Consider the following 21,200-nt stretch of genomic DNA (forward strand, 5'->3'; position numbering starts at 1 on the left):
AAAAGAGCTTCAATTTGTAATCTGTGATGAGTCTTCTCTTGGTCCGTTGCACTCCGATCGATGTTCAATGCTGGGTGATTCCGTACGATCGGAAAGAATCGTACCATTTTCCAGTTACGTCAGCATGGGCCCCGTTCTACAACTCGCCGATAGCGAGTTTTCACGGACTATCGCCGCAAGCTACTTTCAACTGCCTCCGCCACAATGCATTGCCTACCGCTCATTCAAATCGCCGATGGGATTGAAAACAGACCTTCGATGGGAAATGCTAAACGGAAACGGATGGCCGGGAAAGAAAATGGGAAACGAGTAAACCCAGCTAAACAATGCCGGTGCTACACTGCCTTGTCGACGAGCGGAAATGGGTTATTGTTTGATGATTTCTGGCCATAATGATTGCAGGCTAATAGAGGAGCGATGATGGAGCCGCACGATCCCGAGAGTGGATCGTGATCGCAGGCTGTTAGCCGAAAATCACGCTCCGTGGCAGCTTGGTTTGCTTTCATCTTGCCTGACAATTATGCAAAGTGGCGAGGCGCATGTTAGCCAAGCTGTTTGTTGGGATATAGATTTGATATCATTATTGCATTGCTTCTGTACTGTTAGCCCCTCATATTAAATGTGTATGAGTTGCAAATCTAAATAAAAATTGCCCTAAAAGGAAAGCCAATCTGAAACCTGCGCACAACAACACAACACTCTTTTAACGACAAAATAGTGGCGAAAAACAACGGGTATGTTTGTCAAGAACATGTGTTAAATATTTTCAAACATACTCTTCCCAAACAATGATAACGGTGTGCCTAATCTCGTATGCCGGCGTCGAAGGCAGAACCCAACGACTGCATATAAACGGACTGCCAAACGTCAGACGACCCTGCTTCGTATTAGCGCATATATGCACAAACCAACACTAGCCATTTTTTCCCCGAGTGCTGAACGGTCACGGCATTGCGTACGGTCCGTGCAAAAAGTGAAAATGTTGTGAAAAGTGATACCACTGCGCACCGAAATCATTACCAAATGGCTACACAGAAACCGGGCGAGTGGGCCAACTCACTGTTGGCCCGTTTCGAGGAGCAGGTACGTCGAAAAAAGAGGCCCATCTTCGGCAGCACCCTGGAATATGCCTGCCAGGACAGCGCCCCATTTGGGGCTACCGCTGGAGCTCAGCAGACTCGTGGGTTGCCCGGGCAAGGCGGGTCCTGGGCGGAAGCTGTCATCGGTGCGAGGGGAGGGCACCGAAAAATCGATAAAATCTGTCCCACCATCCGCCCGCGCACTGGAAAACCGCGCGTGTCGGGCATGTGCGTGCGTGTGTCGGCGTTTGTTTGCGTGCGCGCGCCTCGCTTTGAACGTGAAGGATTGTCGGCCGTGCCAGGACAGGCGCCGTAGGACAAAGTTGTGAATGAATTTTCGCCCGGTCGCATGCCCACGGTGGGTACGGTGTGTAAGTGTTGGTTGGAAGGGGTAAAGGGAGGTCTCGGTAGGTTTGTTTTTGTTTTCATTCGGTAGCGAACTGTTGTAGTGCTCCGTTGTAGGGGAAACGGTTCGAAGGGGAAGATGATGCTGTTAAGGAGTGTGGTGGTGGAGGAAGCGAGGAGTTTGTTTATGTTTACAATCGCACACGAACGACGACGATGCAAACCAAAACGGGGTTCTGCGCCGGCCTACACGCCTACAGGTTGTTCAAGGTTCCGATAAGGGCGGCAAGCAACAGTTGCGCCCTTGTAAAGCATGCGAGCATGAGTTTCTCCCCGGATCTGTGTGTGCGAAATTACGATTGAGAGCTGTCACCTTTTGCATGAATGAAATTCTTTCGCCTAAGCGCGCGCGCATACAAGGGACGCTCAAGAATGGCGTTTTAGCGATTGGGTGAAAATGTGTGAATGGTTAAAACAAAATTAGAAATGGCGAGCAGCAATGAATGAACGAATGTGTTATAAAGCTATTGTTTTTTCTTGCCCCCATCAATCAGCTTCCTTATCGCACTGGCCCACACGGCACCCAGGCGCGGCTCAGCATTGACGAAACGATGAACTGCTTGATTCAGATATCCCGCTATCGGTTTTCGCTGGTGATCTCGGGTCTGACAAAAATGTTGCAGCGCGTCAACGAAATTGTGAGTATTGAGTTTTGGCCCACCCGACCGACCGTTCGCTGGCGCTGCTTGGAACCTGAGCCTAGTTCATAATCTTACAGTTTCAACCGCCTGCCTGTCGCGGTCATGAGCCGGAACGCTGCTGCTACGATTCGCTGATCATCATCCTGGAGACACTCGAACGGTGTCTATCCGGTCAGTCAAAGGATACGGCCCGCTTTGAGGAGGCCATGAACGTCAAGTTGCTGCTCCGAGAAATATGCCAGTTTATCGGTACGTATGGCGGGAGTATGGTTGAGAGCAGAAGGAGATAACATGAGTAAAATGAATGCGCTATTTATGTCCCATTTATAGACATTCAAAATGAGAACAATCAAAATGCCACCTCACTGAAGGCGCTCGCCTCGAAGGTGCTATTTGCGTTATCGCAAAACCACTTCGGAGCGGTGTTCAATCGCATCTCGGCTCGGTTGCAGGAGCTGAGTACCTGTGCCGAGGAAAACCCTGATTATAGCGACATCGAGCTGATCCAGCACATCGATCTGGACGTGCATCGTTTGACGAAACTACTCACTGAAACGATCCAGAAGTTCAAATCGCTAAAGAAATCCGCACACATGATCCTGCTCAGCTCGCTCGAGAAAGCGCTCTGGAATTGGATCGAGTTTCACCCGAAGGAGTTCGAGGATCTGCAGCGCAACCCAAATGACGAGCTGAGCAAGTGCTGCGAAACGTTCTTCGACATACTGGATTCATACTCAGAGAACAAGAAGGCACGGGCCGCCGTCTGGCCGTTGCAGATTATGTTACTGATACTCAGCCCGAAAGTGTTGGAAGAGATCGTGAATGCGGACTCGGGAGCGCCATGCTCGCCAAGGCACCTCAAAAAGAAACACTTCATGGAAGGCATCAAGAAAGGACTCGGAACGCACGCCTCCTCGAAGCAGTCAACCGAGTCGGCGGCTATTGCATGCGTGAAGTTGTGCAAAGCGTCCACATACATCAACATCAATGATTCGAACAACGTCACCTTCCAGCTGGTGCAGAGCGTAATCAACGACCTGAAGGCGTTACTGTTTAACCCTGCGAAACCGTTCTCCCGCGGACAGGGCTTTAATTTCCAGGACATCGATCTCATGATAGACTGCTGGGTGTCTTGCTTCCGCATTAAACCGCACAACAACGAGGCGCTGAAGGTGTGCCTCAGTCTCAACTCGCCACCGGCTTACCATTTTGTGATCGTTAGCTCGCTGTTGAAAATCGTCACTCAAGCTCGTTTGCCCTGGTGGCCACAGATTGATCTCGTATACGCTCGATCGGGCGAGCTGCGAGGTCTCTTTACGGACACGTTGAACAAAGCTACCCAGGGTTACATCGCGCACACTCCGCTGCGTATGATCACGTCACTGACGCTCAAATCCAAAGACGCCCAAAGTCGCCTGACCCGGCCTGATGAGGGACCGGCTCATAAGGCGCTGCTGTTGCTGATGGTGCGCTTGATCCATGCCGATCCCATGCTGCTGCTAAACAGCCTAGGAAAAGCAGGCCACGAAGTGCAAAGCTCAACGTTGGAGCTAATCAACGGACTCGTGTCTCTCGTACATCAACCAACGATGCCAGACGTCGCGCAGGAAGCGATGGAAGCTCTGCTCGCGCTTCACTCGCCCGATAAGATCGAGGTATGGAACCCAGAGGCTCCGATCAACACTTTCTGGGACGTCAGCTCACAGGTGTTGTTCTCGATCTCGCAAAAGCTAATCCAGCACCAGATTGCGAACTACACGGATGTGCTCAAGTGGCTCCGGGAGATTCTGATCTGCCGCAATACCTTCCTGCAGCGGCACAAAGATTACGCGAATGTGGGCAGCCAGATTGCGATCTGCCGTCAGGCGCACATCAAACTTGAGGTCGTGTTTTTCATGTATCTTTGGTCGGTCGATCTCGACGCGGTGATGGTGTCTCTGTCGTGCTTCGGGCTTCTGTGCGAAGAAGCCGAAATACGGTCCGGATCGGACGAGCTGACGGTGGGCTTCATTCTGCCGAACTACCACCTCTACCAGGAGCTGTCGCACACGTCGGCAACGCTAACGTCACCGCAAAATGCCGAATCACGGTACAGCTTCTTCGAGCACATGCATGGCCGTGTGACGCTGCAACGGAACATCATGTCCTTGCTACGTAAAATCGAACACTGCGTCAACGGTGTGCAGCCTGCTTGGGAGGAAACGTTTCGCAACTGGGAGGTCACGAGCAAGCTACTGCAGAACTATCCCAAAGGCAAGCCTGAAGAGTGCCAGGCAGAAGTTTTCCATCGCAGCATGGGCAAGAGACGAGCGAGTCACCAGAGTTCGGAACACGACCTCGAGGAGCAAATTACCGAGTGGGCCAATATGACGTGGTTCCTGCTGGCGCTAGGTGGAGTCTGTCTACAGAAACCGCGCAACCAGCGGCAAGCGGCACAGGGCTACAACCTTCCAATAGGGACCGCGGGTCCGTCGTTGATGCAATCTACGACCTCACTCTCCAGCTCCAGTTCCGGCCGCGGGTCAATGCATCCGATCATGGGCTCACTGGTGTCGTCGATTGGTCCGGGCAGCAGCCAAGAAGTGCAGTATTGCCCCGTGACCCAATTCATCGGGCAACTGTTGCGGTTACTCGTGTGCAACAACGAAAAGTTTGGTCCTCAAATCCAGAAGCACGTGAAGGAGCTGGTCGGGCAGGAGATGTCTGCCCAACTGTACCCGATACTGTTCGATCAGATCCGTTCGATTGTGGAAAAATTCTTCGATCAGCAGGGTCAGGTGGTCGTAACGGATATTAATACCCAGTTCATCGAGCACACGATTTACATCATGAAGTCTGTGCTGGACGGTCGCCAGAGCAAGGATCAAAACGATCAGCCAGCCAACGCGGAACATCTCGGTGTCACGAGCATCGAAAATCTAATGCTAGCGATCGTGCGCTATGTGCGCCATCTCGACATGACCGTGCACGCTATCCACATTAAAACGAAGCTCTGCCAGCTGGTGGAGGTGATGATGAAACGACGGGACGATCTTGCCTTCCGACAGGAGATGAAGTTCCGCAACAAGTTAGTGGAGTACCTGACCGATTGGGTCATGGGTACGTCTCATCAAATCGCACCGCCCGGTTCGGGTGATGTGACCGTTATTACGCGAGATCTCGACCAAGCGTGCATGGAAGCGGTGGCAGCGTTGCTGCGAGGTTTGCCGCTACAACCGGAAGAGTCCGATCGGGGTGATCTGATGGATGCGAAGAGCGCACTGTTCCTGAAGTACTTTACGCTCTTCATGAACCTGCTGAACGATTGCGTGGACGGTTCCGAGGCGGACAAGGATACGAACAATCCGCCACTTTTACCACCACGTCCACGAGTTGCGGCCGGAAAGCTAACAGCTCTCCGGAACGCAACGATCCAGGCCATGTCGAACTTGCTGAGCGCAAACATTGATTCTGGGCTGATGCATTCGATCGACTTGGGATACAATCCGGATCTGCAAACGCGAGCCGCATTCATGGAGGTGCTAACACAGATCCTGCAGCAAGGAACGGAGTTTGACACGCTCGCTGAGTCGGTGATGGCGGATCGATTCGAGCAGCTGGTGCAGCTGGTGACGATGATCAGTGACAAAGGTGAGCTGCCCATTGCGATGGCGCTGGCTTCGGTCGTTACCACCTCGCAGATGGACGAACTGGCTCGCGTATTGGTTACACTGTTCGACGCTAAACATCTCCTTTCGCCACTCCTGTGGAACATGTTTTATCGCGAGGTGGAAGTTTCCGACTGCATGCAAACGCTTTTCCGCGGGAACTCGCTCGGGAGCAAGATTATGGCGTTCTGTTTTAAGATTTACGGTGCGAGCTATTTGCAGGGGCTACTGGAACCGTTAATACGTCCGCTGCTTGACGAACCAACGAGCAGTTTCGAGGTGGATCCTGCTCGACTCGAGCCAAGTGAGGATATCGAAGAGAACCGCAAGAATCTGATCGCACTAACGCAGAAAGTGTTCGATGCGATTGTCAACTCGGCCGATCGCTTTCCGCCGCAGCTCCGGTCGATGTGCCACTGTTTGTACCAAGTACTGAGTAAGCGGTTCCCAAATTTGTTGCAGAATAACATCGGTGCCGTGGGTACGGTCATCTTTTTGCGCTTCATCAATCCAGCGATCGTTTCGCCTCAGGAGCTCGGCATCGTCGGTAAGCAGGTGCCAACTCAAATCAAACGGGGCCTAATGTTGATGTCGAAAATACTGCAAAACATCGCCAACCACGTCGAGTTCTCTAAGGAGCAGCATATGCTTTGCTTCAACGATTTTCTGCGCGCACATTTTGAAGCCGGCAGGCGGTTCTTCATCCAGATCGCGTCCGATTGCGAAACGGTCGATCAAACATCACACAGCATGAGCTTCATCTCGGATGCGAACGTGTTGGCGCTACATCGGTTACTTTGGTCGCACCAGGAACGCATCGGTGACTATCTATCGAGCAGCCGGGATCACAAAGCGGTCGGTAGGCGTCCGTTTGATAAGATGGCAACGCTGCTCGCTTATCTGGGTCCGCCGGAACACAAACCAGTGGATTCGCATCTGCTCTTCTCGTCCTACGCGCGCTGGAGCTCGATCGACATGTCGTCGACGAACTTCGAGGAGATTATGGTGAAGCACCAGATGCACGAGAAGGAAGAGTTCAAGACACTCAAGTCGATGAACATCTTCTACCAGGCCGGCACGAGCAAGGCAGGCAACCCGGTTTTCTATTACATCGCTCGCCGTTACAAGATCGGTGAAACGAATGGTGATCTGTTGATTTACCATGTGATCCTTACGCTGAAACCCTTCTGTCACTCACCGTTTGAGGTTGTAATCGATTTCACGCACACCTGCTCTGATAACCGCTTCCGCACCGAGTTCCTGCAGAAGTGGTTCTACGTGCTGCCGGAAGTGGCGTACGAGAATCTGTACGCGGCTTACATCTACAACTGCAACTCCTGGGTGAGGGAGTACACCAAATTTCACGATCGTATTCTGGCTCCACTGAAGGGCTGCCGGAAGTTGATATTCCTCGATTCACCGGCGAAGCTGAACGACGTGATCGATCCCGAGCAGCAGAAACTGCCCGGTGCAACACTCTCGCTTGACGAAGATTTGAAGGTGTTCAATAACGCACTCAAGCTGAGCCACAAGGACACGAAGGTTGCGATTAAGGTAGGCCCAACGGCACTGCAGATCACGTCGGCCGAAAAGACGAAAGTTTTGGCACACTCGGTCCTGCTGAACGATGTGTACTACGCGTCGGAAATCGAAGAAGTCTGCCTAGTGGATGACAACCAGTTTACGCTGTCGATCGCAAACGAAAGCTCACAGCTCAGCTTCATCCACAACGACTGCGACAACATCGTGCAGGCGATCATCCACATTCGCAACCGTTGGGAGCTGAGCCAGCCGGATTCGGTTACGGTGCATCAAAAAATTCGACCAAAGGACGTACCAGGAACCTTGCTTAACATGGCTCTGCTGAACTTGGGATCGTCTGATCCGAACCTACGAACAGCGGCCTACAACCAGCTGTGTGCGCTAACGGCCACGTTCGATTTGAAGATCGAGGGTCAACTGCTGGAGACGCAGGGTCTTTGCATTCCATCAAACAACACGATCTTCATCAAGTCTGTCAGCGAAACATTGGCCACTAACGAGCCGCATCTGACGCTCGAGTTTCTGGAGGAGTGCATCCAGGGTTTCCAGCGCAGTACCATCGAGCTGAAGCATTTGTGTCTCGAGTACATGACACCGTGGCTGGCCAATCTGGTGCGCTTCTGCAAACCGTCGGATGAGGGTAAACGGCAGAAGCAGGTGGCGCTGATCCTCGAGAAACTGATCAATCTTACGATCGAACAGAAGGAGATGTACCCATCGATACAGGCAAAGATATGGGGCTCGATCGGTCAGATACCGGAGCTGATCGACATGGTGCTGGACAACTTCATACACAAATCCGTCAGCTCAGGGTTGGGATCGCCGCAGGTTGAAATCATGGCCGACACGGCCGTTGCGCTGGCATCCGCCAACGTGCAGCTGGTGGCGAAGAAGGTGATCGGGCGGTTGTGCCGTGTAATGGACAAAACGTGTCACTCTCCGACGCAGTATCTCGAACAGCACATGATGTGGGACGACATCGCCATCCTCGCGCGCTATCTGCTGATGTTGTCCTTCAACAACTGCCTCGACGTGGCACGTCACCTGCCGTACCTGTTCCACACGGTCACGTTTCTCGTATGCACCGGTTCGCTGTCGATGCGTGCCTCAACTCACGGGCTGGTGATCAACATCATCCACTCGCTCTGTACCTGCACAAAACCGTCCTTTTCGGAGGAAACCCAGCGTGTACTGCGTCTGTCACTGGACGAGTTCTCACTACCAAAGTTCTATCTGCTGTTTGGCATCAGCAAGGTAAAGTCGGCTGCTGTGACCGCTTTCCGATCGTCCTGTCGTCATCCAAACGATCGCTGGCTGGGTAACGAGCGTGTATCGCAGGCTCCACCGGCTGATCGCGAACGGCTTGCGTTGCCATCGCTTGAAGTGATCACTGAGGCGTTGCTGGAAATCATGGAAGCTTGCATGCGCGACATTCCCGACTGTGATTGGCTGCAGACGTGGACGTCGTTGGCGAAGAGTTTCGCCTTTTGCTTCAATCCTGCACTCCAACCCAGGGCACTGATCGTGTTTGGGTGTATCTCGAAGAGCATCACCGATCAGGACGTGAAGCAGCTGCTTCGGATCCTGGTCAAGGCGCTCGAGTCCTTTAACGATATTATCCTGCTAGAGGCGCTCGTGATGTGTCTCACGCGTCTGCAACCACTGCTGCGACCGGAATCACCCATCCATCGGGCACTGTTCTGGGTTGCCGTTAGTGTCCTGCAGCTCGACGAATCAACGCTGTACGCGGCCGGGTTGGCACTGCTCGAGCAGAATCTGCACACGCTCAACTCACAGCAGCTGTTCGACAACCAGAACATCGCCGATGTTATGATGGCCACCCGGGAACCACTTGAGTGGCACTTCAAGCAGCTTGACCATGCCGTGGGTTTGTCGTTTAAGTCAAACTTCCACTTCGCCCTCGTTGGACATTTGCTAAAAGGCTTCCGGCATCCCACGCCAACCACCGTATCACGCACGTCCCGTGTGCTGACTATGCTGCTTGGTATCATCGCGAAACCGCACCGACGCGACAAGTTTGAGGTGACCCCCGACAGTGTGGCCTATCTCACCGGTAATGTACAGCACCAGAAGTACCCTATAGTCCCTATAGACACATGGGGAATTAAAATGTGAGGTTAAATTAATCCTTTCATCCTCATTTCAGCGCTCGTCTGCTTCTCGGAGGAGGTACGCTCGCGGTGTCACGTCAAGCATGCCGTACCGAGATGGCCAGTCGAATCAGGAGCTTCCGGTGATTCAGCCAGCGGCAGCAGCAGCGACCCATCGGCACCCAACTCGGCCGGTGGTGGACCACTGTCGGGTGGGTCGGGTTCGGCTGGATCGGGTGCATCCGGTGGCCATAGCGTGCGGCGTCAAAAGTCCTGGGATATGCTTGACCAGTCGGCCATCCAATACGCCCGGCAATCGCACAAAGTACAACAGCACCAGGTAGGTTCGGAGGATGTGTTTTTGCGAAGGGTTTATTGCTACAGGGGCCTTTATGCTGAGGCTTGATTAACTCCCACCAGGGTCGATTTTGCGGACCCTCTACTGTGATACCTTCGGCTCGAAAAATAACGCAAAATAACCTTATCGATCACTTGATAAAGTGAGTTTGATTTGCGATCAGCAAAATCTTTTGCTAGGCCGCATCCTTCCATTCGTGTAAGTGCTACTCTGCACAAACCATACAACGGATATATTCCAGAGTAACCTAACTCTTTCTATCGTGTCTACTTTCTTTGTCAAAATTATTTTTTGTTTTATGAAGTGGTTACAATCAAAAGCAAGCTGACACATTTTTTTTTTGCAAGAAAGTGACACTCACTTCTTTCCTCTCGAATAGCGAATGATGCTCTGATTCGTCACATTTCCTAATTCGTCGAAGATGAATTCAAGTCCTTTTATGTCGTCCTCTATCGTCCAAACATCGTCGTTAGATTCAATTGCCCATAATTTTTGGGAGAATTGCCTGAGTGAGCAAAGTTGGTTGTTAATTATCCGGTTCTCGTTGCCCACTGGCTATTCGTGTACGTCTAATTGATTGCGTCTTTTGTTGATATGATTTTGTTATCAAAACCTAATTCGATTTGTATCGTTTGGTAGCATACAGTTTTATTTTATGCATAGTTCCGGTTGGTAGTCTAACTGCTACGATTTCTCTATGGTTTTACTTCGTCGTGTGGGTTGGTTGATTCCGTGTTACGTAGACCGCGACGTCACTGCCACTGTACATACCTAGTTGCATTGTACATACGTTAAAATCATCCATCATTTGTCCAACGTCATTTAGCCACGAGTTATCATTATGCACTCGAAACTATTCTTTCTGTGTGTGTTTTTTTTTTGCTACTTTCGTACATAGGACACGTGGGTGGTGTAGTATGTTTTCATGCCCGATTTAATAAAGGGCCGGGTTCGCGCAGAGAAACCAGTACGTGAATGTTGGACACTGTTACGTTGTATTTTTCTTCTTCGTAAGGTAGACGTTGATCTTGTTGGTTGGTTGTACCCTGTAGGTAATTTCATTTTCATTCTCAAAAAAAAAACATTGTACACCACTTACAAAAGCCACCGTTTTCTATCACGGATTTCAAATTATTCAGGTTATGTTACAACGCAAGCGTACGGCAATCGGCTGGCATCAATTTTGCATTGCTCAGACAGCACACAAAATGTATTGACTGCAGTATTTTCAACACAAAACTGAACACGCATTGTACATTGGCGGCTCCTACGTTTCCTTCTGGACAACTTCTTCCAATGTCCCACTTAGGGCGCTCTACTGCCCATGTGCAAAATGATCCTTGTAATCAAAAAACTAAAAAAAAAACAAAACAAAACAAAAAACAATGCCTCCTTGCATTTTGCCTTTTGCCCGATTTTATAGGAACCGGTGGTAATACGAGGAAAGTCATGGAGAAGCCTTGATTCGGCACACAATCCGCACCTGGGAATGATCAGCCATTCCTCTTTCGTTACTCACGGTACCACCCCGAACAACAACAACAACAACAACATGATCAACATGAACAACAACACTTCCAACCCCACCAACAACATCACCACCACAGGCATGCCCAATCTCAACAACAGCTCCATCCTATCTAACATCAGCAGCAACACTAACAATTGCTCCACCGCTAGTAGCCCGTTCGCGGCCAGTCCTGCTACTTCGGCCGGTGCTGGCGGTGCTATCGGCATCGGAGCATACCAGAGCCAGCGGAGCGATTTCCGGAATCGCCGCTCGTCCTCCGAACCGGTCAATCACGGTCAGATGGTGCTGATGAACCCGAACATTGCCAAACTGATCGCGCTCAATCAGGGCCACACGCCCGCGTACGGCTATTACGGCGGAGGTGCTGGCAGCAGTGCGATTGGAGTCGTTCACGGGACAGCAGCTGTTCAGCAGCAGCAGCTTCCGGTGACTGGCTGCATCCTGCCACCGCCAGCATCTCCGCTGCCGTCGTCGGCATCCGGTGGGGTCGCAACGGACGAAGAGTCTCCGGAACCGGCCGGGGCCAAGCAGGGCGCAAAGGACGAAACCGAGAACTTTATCGTCGACTGCTTGCAAGACATATCATCGATCAAAGTAAGACCGCCCGATGAGTACCCGTTTCTTCATCCATCCTGTCCAGTCTGTCCTTTTGTTCGGCATTTACTTTGCTACTCTACTCTTGCTCTTCAACTCGGCCACAGTCACGCCACCCACAACAACCACCACCCATACTAACCGCCACCTACAACCGCCCGATACCGAGCAATGTAAAATCCTAAACTGCATACAATGTTAGCAGCGTTTTACAAGTTCTCTACGTTAGAATCTTTCCTCTCTGGTTTTGCATCCCTTTTACGCCATTCTCTATCTCGAAGTGCACTTAAAAAGTTCAACTCTCGAACAACTATTGTCTTACTCAGTCAGGACATCTGAGCAGCTGCAAAGGTGTGTTGTTGTTGTTGTTGTTATTATCAATGTTTACTATGTTGCAGTTCTAAGCGTTCGTTCTAAGCGTATGAATATTGTTTCTATCCTTTTTTGTCTCGTGTAGTTTTTTTTTCGTTGGTATGAGGATTATCCTTGTAAAGTTCTTTTATGCCTTCAATATTTATTTATCTTATTACTCTTGATGTATAGTTCTAATGGTCATTCAGCAAAATTTTCCCATTTATGTGTTTTCACTGGGCATGTTTAGAAGCGTTTGTTCTCGGCGTCATTCATCGATTTTATGCTACATCCGGAACCAGTAATAAGAGTGGGTTTATGTGAGAAGGGATGCTGTACGGTGTTAGTTTCTGTTCGCAAAATAAGTCAGCCGTTCGTGTATTCCTGTGTGCAACAAGGATATATCGTTTCGTCGTGTACATACATCGATGATAAATTCGAATTTGTAACTCCACATGCATTATCAATTAAGCTTTTGACGTATCTCACACTTTGGTGTTCTCTATTTGTATTTTTTCTCTTTTCTCCTTTCATTCTTTGCTTCACCTAATATCTTCACTGCTCATCGGATCTCGTCGATGAGACTATTTGAACTTAATAATGACGTGCTCCGTGAACATTCGAAACATCCTCAACTTACTGTTGCATTGCCCGTCGCATAACGATCGACGTTTCACACATTTTACATTATACCCACCCCACTTCACGCTATCACATCATACTGATAAACACATGCCATCTGTTGCGTATTTTTGCTATGTTTTCTGCGATGATTGGGGCTTTCTATAAATATTTTTGATGCGATATTTTTTTTTTCACCAACTTTTCTGTGCTCTTATTCATGGTGTCAACATGTTGTATCCATCCGTGTTCGTTTCACTATACTTTCACTTGTTCATCGTCTGTTCGTCTGTCTGTATTTTCTGAATTTCACCTGCTCCCCGATGGGGTTTCTTTTGTGTCTATTCATATCTACTTCTGCCTTGTCTGGTTGTTCCAAACACTATTTAAATGTTTCCTTGCCACGATTTTGTATCACCGTTTTTTCCTCTTATTCTCTTGTTTTCTATTTCACTCTCGTTCTTCATGTTTTCTTCCTTCCTGCTGCATGACGATGTACACCAATCGATAACGTCGGCAATGATTGATCAATTTAAATTAACATCTCATTTTTTTCAAATAATCTTATTATTTTATAATAAAAAAATTATAATCGTTTTCTTTTTAACAAATCAAAATATAATTGCTATATTGCTTATGGGTTCAAATGTTTATTTCATGATTAAAACGTTCAAATGAATCTTGATTTTTTTTTTCTTTTTGCGATGTATTATGAATCTTTTTTGTCACACGTTCTTTTTTCACAACCGTTCGACATCTATACAAACCACAAAAATATAACATACTTTCAAAAAAAAAAGATTGCACGAATGCTCTTCAAAACCCACCGATCCTTCTCCGTTCCAACGACCAAAGAACGCCTGGGTAAATCGACGCGGATTGCCAATCGCCAGAAGGTACTGGATTTTAAAACACACACAACTTAAAAAAAAGAAAATTGTCCTACAATTTTCTTCACCAACTTATTAGCATACTCACTGTTAGTTAACCCTTTCTATGGCTCTCTAAAACCTACTTTCTTTCCGTTTCTGATGCTGTTTTGTTGAACACAACACCGACTTTTGCGTGCACAATTTTTATATGTTGTAAACTGTGCCCTTGCCCTCAAGTAGTGTGCTTTTCGTCTATCCTGTGCAAATTTCCAACAAAAATTTGATAATTCTCTTAGTTTTCTGCGTGATTCAGAGAAAGGCCAAATTCTATGACCCATTTATTTATTGTTTAAGCCGTACAAAAACCCTTGCATGGAACACTCAGCCACGAGTTGTGGAGTGTTGGATTTTATTCTATTGTATTATGAATGGAGTTAAATATCCATCGTCTTTTTTACCAATTCATTCAAATCCACACTGACGACGTTTACTAGAAGCGTTTCGCGCTTGGTGCTGATTAATTGATTTGATGTTTTCTATCACGTCGCTCGCGATCTGCATTTTCTTCTTATTGTCATCTGTGGTGCATATATTTTTTGTTCTTTCAATGCATTCTGTATATATCTACAGGCTCTACGTATTTCTCTTTATAGCTCTTTTTTATTTCTTTCGATTTGTTTTTCAATTTTTCCTCATGCGAATACTCTGAGTCTCGCTATTTCTCTATCTCTGTACACCTTTAGCCGACACCTCTTAGACGGCGATAAAGGTGTCGAAAAAAAAACCATAGCAATTAATGCAGGTAGTAAACTAGTATTAAACATCTTGAACACCTACTCTCTCACTTCTACCTCTACCGCATCTGTTTCGCGTGCTTGAGAAACATTAGCCAAAGTCTAAAGCCCAAACTCGGGAACCCGCCATCGTGCTGCACATCACGCATATCACACACCGATAGTACCATCCGGCTGGCCTCGTCTGGTCACGGCTGGCGCCTGGTGCAGTTGAGTCAATGTCTCACCGTTTTCCCATTTTCCCGACCACACAGGAACGCGGCTCGCGCTCGTCGGTCTCGAACGAGTCCAACGTGCTGCTCGACCCAGAGGTCCTGCCCGATTCGTCCACGCAAGCGCTCGTCCTGACGGTGCTGGCCACGCTGGTGAAGTACACGACGGACGAGGCGGAAACACGCGTTCTCTACCAGTATCTAGCGGAAGGTTCGATTGTGTTCCCGAAGGTGTTCCCAGTGATGTAAGTGCGCCGTGATGATCAGCCAGAACTGACGGCGATCATTTTAAACCTTCACGTTTTTCGCCCCACAGTCACTCGCTGCTGGATCAGAAGGTTAACAACGTGCTATCGGTGTCGAACGATCAGATCGTGCTTGCCTCGGTGCAGAGCATCATCCAGAACATGCTGGCCAGCGAGGATGCAAGTCAGCAACCGCTGCACTTCCTGCAAAGCTGTGGCTTCGGGGGACTTTGGCGCTTTGCCGGGCCGTTTACCAAGGTTCGATTGTGCAAGCCTGAGCCGGTCTGAAGTATCCTCACGTTAACCTAATGTGTTCTACATCTCTGCCGTTCCAAACAGTACAACATGATGGTCGAGTCGTCGGAGCTGTTCGTGAACTTCCTCGAGGCGATGGTCGAAACGTGCCTGCCGGTTGAGGAGAACACCCCGATGCCACCGTCACCCCGGCCGTACAACCTCAGCTCCAGCCTGAGCAGCCTGACGCTCGGTTCGCCAACCGATAAAGGTTCCTCCTCTAATTAATACTAGACCGAGATGTTCCTCTGTTTTGGTTCCGTTTCGCTGTTTTCTCGGTGTATGGCTGCGCGCCGCGGTAGCAACGATAATAACCGTCCTTCGCCCTGGTCGGCCAGTTTCTACCGGCGGCTGCGGTCTTTCTTTACTCGCTGGTTGGACCATTTTCTGTAGACCTGTGCTCGTTTTTTCGGACACACGATGTGTTTCTTTTTTCCTTTCTTTTGTATAGTTTTCCTTGCTCATTCGTCACCGGTTTTAGTTCTGGCTGCGTCCATTCTGCATCCTTTGCCGCTCCGTTGGATATTGTTAGCATATCTAGTATTTACATAGTCCTAACTTCCCCATTACGTGCTGCTCCTGCGGAGTGGCCTTCGCTCACTCCGTCACGATCGATGTCGTCTTGTTGTGTTTCTTCGCGCTGTATTTGTATACTGTACTCCATCGTTTTTTCGTAAATTATTTTCGTTGTATTACAGAGGAATTTGATCTCTCAATCGATAAGCATAGTAGAGCGATAACATGCTACCATATCTAGTGTACCTGTACGTCCCATCAGCGTGCTTGTAAGAGTCGTGAATGCAAGCAGTTGTTCATGTTCTTTGCCACTACCACTATCGCTGTTAATTCTGACTGTAGCTAATTTCTCGTAATCCTACATTTGTCTTCCGTCAATGTTTGTAGTACCTGTATAACAATGAACCAGGCAGCTAGCAGTAAGGTGTGTTCTGGGTAAACACGTCTTACATGGATTTAGGAGGAAACATCTTTTACATAGATAGTCCTTCCGCAGGCTTCTGGCGGGGTCTGGAAATGCGACCACAAGCTAGATCAGGCAGTTGAGTTCCTCTGTGTTTGGAATTAGTTTTTATTTCATCGCATTAGAATATGTTAGCATTTCAAGTGTTGTAGCTTGTATTTAATGCACTTCCGAACGCTTCCAATCGCGACGCGTACTCCGCCATTGTAAGGATCTTTTAAAGATAAGTGGCCAAGTATCTAGTTTAGGTTATGGAAGATGGTATCTTATGATACCACAGCTTCCTATTATTTTTCTGCTAGTCTATTTCCGTTACATCAAGTGACAGTAAAATCTCATAGCGTGCCATTTCTGAGAATCGTTTAAACTTCGTTGCAATACTTGATATTTGTGTGTGTTTTCAATTGAGCATGCGTTTTATACTTGATATATCTGGTGTATTGTTTTATTATGTTAAATGGTATTACTACCTCTCCACAACTCTAAGATTCTATAAGCTCTTCATGAACATTATGTCCTTTTTTCTTTCTGCTTTTAAATTTTATTTCATTCTGTCTAATTCTCCATTTCTGTTCTATATATACATGCTATTAAATGCGAACATTTTCTCGTGTGGAACTTTTTTTATACGAATTTTAAAAGTACCAATTTGTTCATCCTGCTTCGATGTGCCTTGCGCTCTTTTTTTTGTATGCGTGTGTGTGACTGGATCTTGATCCTTTGGTTTGATCATATTTTACATTGATTGCCCGATGTGCGTTACGCTCGATCGTGTTTGTTCTGCTATCGATCGGCATTTTATATCGTCCGTCTCACTTTTAATACGTAGCATTCTCATCAGAATCCCTAGATCACGATGGCTTTAGTGGGAGCGTTAGCTCTTTGCGGCGAGCGTCCTGCAGCAAGGCCCGGACAGGCACAAAGCATCGTTTCATAGACAGTCCGACACATAATATCTAGTCAGAGGTCTGGTGGGGCGCTGGCCGGATACTGCCATCTCTTATTGCGGCAGCAGGCCGCGCTGGAGCTACCACCAGCGATATCGAACGATCTCAGCGACGAACAACGAACGAGCGACCGACTTCTTACCGGTCGTCCGAGGGTTTATAGAGAGCTATTGATACGTTTACAAGAAAATCATGGAAAAACCGTCATTAAATACCGCACGCTACTAATCACACGCTATCTGTAACCAGCCGACATTAACAAGTGTAAACAAATCGTCTGAATGTAGAATTTGGTGTATCAGTGTGCATATTTCACTACAGCCATGTTTCGCAAATCAAACGAGAGAGGCGCTTTTGATGAACGCTGCAGAACTGAATATTGGATTAATAATAGTAATCGATACATTTTATCATGCACGCACCGCTAGTCAATACTGTTGCTGCAAGACATGCCATTCATATTGTAATCCTTTTGCTGACAACCAACATCGAACATAGTTCGCGATCAAGTAGCCCAGCTCAATGCTATCCAGCCTACCCATCAATGATAGTTACTTCGATAAAAGGTATAATGTTCAAAATGCGCCCAGTGGATTATGATAGGATGCATTTTATTTTCTCATGCAAGGCTAATGACACAAGTTTAGTTGAAGTGGCAAGAAACACCCATACCCAAACTTCACCAAACACCAGCCGTTTGGCTGTGGAAAGGCACAAAAAACGAAATATTTTCGATAGAGAGATTTAAAATCTAGTATAATGTTAGTGTTGAATAACTCACGTTGAATGTATATTTTATATATGGATTCTATCAATAAATGTTTCAGCGCCCTGTAGCAAATTGTGCCAAAAGGGAAATAAAGTTACAGCGTTTCCTTTGTGTTATGTACACCAATGCTTCAGTCCGCCCGTACCCAAAGCTCATCATGGAAAATCCTTTCCTTTGTGTTATGATACACGTAAAATCCTTTGAACAAATCGACTCATAAAATATATGGAAAGTTTGCGTTGAAACATGAAATAAATGATGTAAAATAAACTGAATGCAAACAATGCTGGAATGCTCTAATTGGATTTCAAACAATGCTTTGTACGGTATAATTCTTTATCAACATCTTTCCATCGTCCTGCAGGTAAGTATAGATGTTGCATCAGCCCTGGATAACAAATGTCAATATGCATTCAGGCGGAAGGGGGTTGATGTACTAAAGGATATGATTTTAGATGCTCAGATGTACTAAACATATTTTCAGGCAGTGATCCTTAATGAAATTTACTTAACTATGAAGGAATACCACTCGTGATTTGATATATTTTATTTTCTGACGGAATAATTTCTAACGTCTGACATTCTGATTTTTTAGATTTAATTAGTTCATTTTTGTTCAATTAAAAAGAAAATAAAACTACAATTTAGAAACTCAAAAATTTATCTTAATATCACATTCAAACCCTTTTCTTCGCATTATCAGTTGTCTAAATTGGTCTCCGAACTCTGTGATATCTTTCGCCACGGTTAACATTATTTAGCGTCATACTGCGGGTAGCTCAATCTGCAAGCCTAGTAACAGCTTTAGAACTACATGCGACGAGAATCGAATCGAGGGCGTTGATGGTGCTCCCAGTACATACCAATAATGCACTAAAATAATTTATTTTATCGTGCTTCATTAACCAATTTTCTAACAATTACACATCAACAACAACAAGTACCGTTTTATCATGTTTTATTTATTTTTTCATAAAATATATGTCAAAATAATAAAAATATTAGAAAAACTTACCATAACGCAGCTGCAAGGTAATATGGATGAGTAGGCCAGATTTCCGCAAGGCAATTGTCCATCGTGTACAGATATTACTTACATTAGGGTGTATCTAAATGTGTTGTAAATTTGTGTTTGGCAATCGGTTATTGTATATAGCTTTTTAATTAAAAGAGGATCTTAATTCTCATTTCATTCATCTGATCAGAATGAAACAAACTAGTGGATAAGGTCTTACCCATAGTATATAGCACATTAATCAAATTTAAGGCCGTTGATTAGAATCTATAATAGAAGTGAGAGTGCTTTTTTACTTCAATTTAAACGGATTTCTAACAACTTTCGCGGTTGTTTGTAAAACATTTAAGAACATTTGCATTGGGGAAGACATACAAGTATTATAATTACTTCTTGTTTTCTGAAATTTACGTAATATACGACAAATTCTTAAGTCGTTTGATATTTTGTAATGAGTTGTATAATAAAGTTCGTTTTCTAAAATCGAATTCTATAAATGCAAGTTGGACAACTACCAAAAATACTTATTTGGGTATTATTTGTAACATTAGTTTGTGCATACAACCTCACAAGGAAATACCCCCGATGAGAAATAACACTTTCGTATACTGATGTTTCATTGATTTCTAATATGGAAAATCAATGGATTGCTTTCGTAGTAATGATTATTTTTTTAAGTTTCTTGCAATCTATTGTCCCATTGTAAAAATAATCGAATAGTCCACGAAAAAATATTTCTTCTCTACTCACACTTGTTGGGCAATAATTACAGATACGTTGGAGGATGGTACGCCGCAGTTTTCAAAAGACGCCAGATTTCTTTTGCATTCAGTCTAAAGACGATTGATTTACGATTTGAACATTCTATAACAAATACGTTAAGACAAGATCAAATATGTTTGTCTTTCATTTTCAATTATACGCCTCTATCGGTCTCCAAGCTTCACGAATTTCGATTTAGTGCGCATTCGACTGTCGGAAAAGGATGCTTTCCAAGCTGACTCGCTAATATTGACTGGGAAACATTTATTGCAACGTACTTAACGAGCATTTAAATCCACTAGGATCAATCATATTATGAATATTAATTTCATTCGGGTATGTGATTGCATTCGACTAGAAAATTGGACATTCTATCCCCTGAAGAATGTTTTCTATGATCCTGATGCAATATATGAAGGAGTTTTTTTTCTTTTACATTATGAATCATTCAAAACATATTCTTAGGATTGGTAAGCTGCATGATTGTTTGTTTCTTCAACAGCAATATTCTGAAATATGGCAGTAAACACACCAAAGCAAATCACATCACTTTCAATGATGTTTTGTGTAGTTTTTGATAGGTGTTTTTGTAAATAGTTTAAAAAAATTAAAAATTGATGAAATTCTCTACGATTGTAATAAAATTCTTTCGATTGCGTTTTACCGTTTGTAAGCTTTGCTTTCTGTAAACAAAGGCGCATGACCTTCATCGGTTCAAACGTTCCCTGCAATAGGCCAAGATGGCTTAGTATGTAAATTTCCCATTTATCAATTATTTTTCACATATACGATTTTTCAAATTCGATATGTTATTATTATTTACTCTATGCCAAGGCGATGAATTGCTCCCGATGTTGAACTTGACACATGATATCACAATACTATTAGTGTTTTACAATTGTTGTTTATAAGCATTTATAGCTTCTCCGATCTGCATTTCCAACCGAAGTATTGTATACGGTTAATTCTATGGCATTAAAATCATCCAAAAACAAAAATTCTATTTTTACTCCACTTGTACAAGAATCTGGCCCATTTGTACAGCAAAATATGAGCATTTCCTTTTATATTATCGTTCAATTTAACTTCTCAAATTTAAATAGTTTAAAATCACATACGTGCTTCTCTCTACTTTTGAGAGAATTTTTTTCTAAAGTAAAACAAACAAAATGTCTAAGTCAGGTTTTCATATGATTCTGAACAAAAGTTTGGAAGCACACTATACATTTGTTGGCGCAGGAGATAAGGATTTTTTTCCAAAATGGAATTAATATGCTTTCGATGACGAGTAAAGAATAAAATAAATGAAAATTTCATTCAAAGTAATATCAACGTCCCTTATGTTTGGTTCGTCCGATGGCAACATTATTCGATTCACATAAATGTTAATATAAGATATTCCGCATAAAAGGTATTCATCTGACACGTTCA

At 45.8% G+C, this 21,200-nt stretch overlaps 1 protein-coding gene across 1 annotated transcript; it reads left to right on the top strand.

Moving 5' to 3' along the window:
• The first annotated feature begins 1,023 nt into the window (after nt 1–1,023).
• Nucleotides 1,024–18,079, top strand: LOC128721662 (neurofibromin). The gene is made up of 11 exons (XM_053815436.1): nt 1,024–1,083; nt 1,979–2,122; nt 2,188–2,374; nt 2,456–9,388; nt 9,482–9,765; nt 11,207–11,908; nt 13,681–13,776; nt 14,801–15,003; nt 15,075–15,261; nt 15,343–15,508; nt 17,106–18,079. The coding sequence occupies exons 1-11, from the start codon at nt 1,024–1,026 to the stop codon at nt 17,234–17,236; spliced, it is 9,093 nt and encodes a 3,030-aa protein (XP_053671411.1). The 3' UTR covers nt 17,237–18,079.
• Nucleotides 18,080–21,200: the final 3,121 nt, after the last annotated feature.

The sequence above is a fragment of the Anopheles nili genome, chromosome 2, assembly GCF_943737925.1.
Source record: "Anopheles nili chromosome 2, idAnoNiliSN_F5_01, whole genome shotgun sequence".
NCBI lineage: Eukaryota > Metazoa > Arthropoda > Insecta > Diptera > Culicidae > Anopheles > Anopheles nili.

Excerpts from the sequence above, each read along its gene's own strand:
- LOC128721662 (XM_053815436.1), top strand. The coding sequence starts at position 1,024 with ATGGCTACACAGAAACCGGGCGAGTGGGCCAACTCACTGTTGGCCCGT. Across the intron at positions 9,389-9,481 it reads CAGTGTGGCCTATCTCACCG|CGCTCGTCTGCTTCTCGGAG; the intron begins GTAATGTACAGC and ends TCCTCATTTCAG. Across the intron at positions 11,909-13,680 it reads AAGACATATCATCGATCAAA|ATTGCACGAATGCTCTTCAA; the intron begins GTAAGACCGCCC and ends CAAAAAAAAAAG.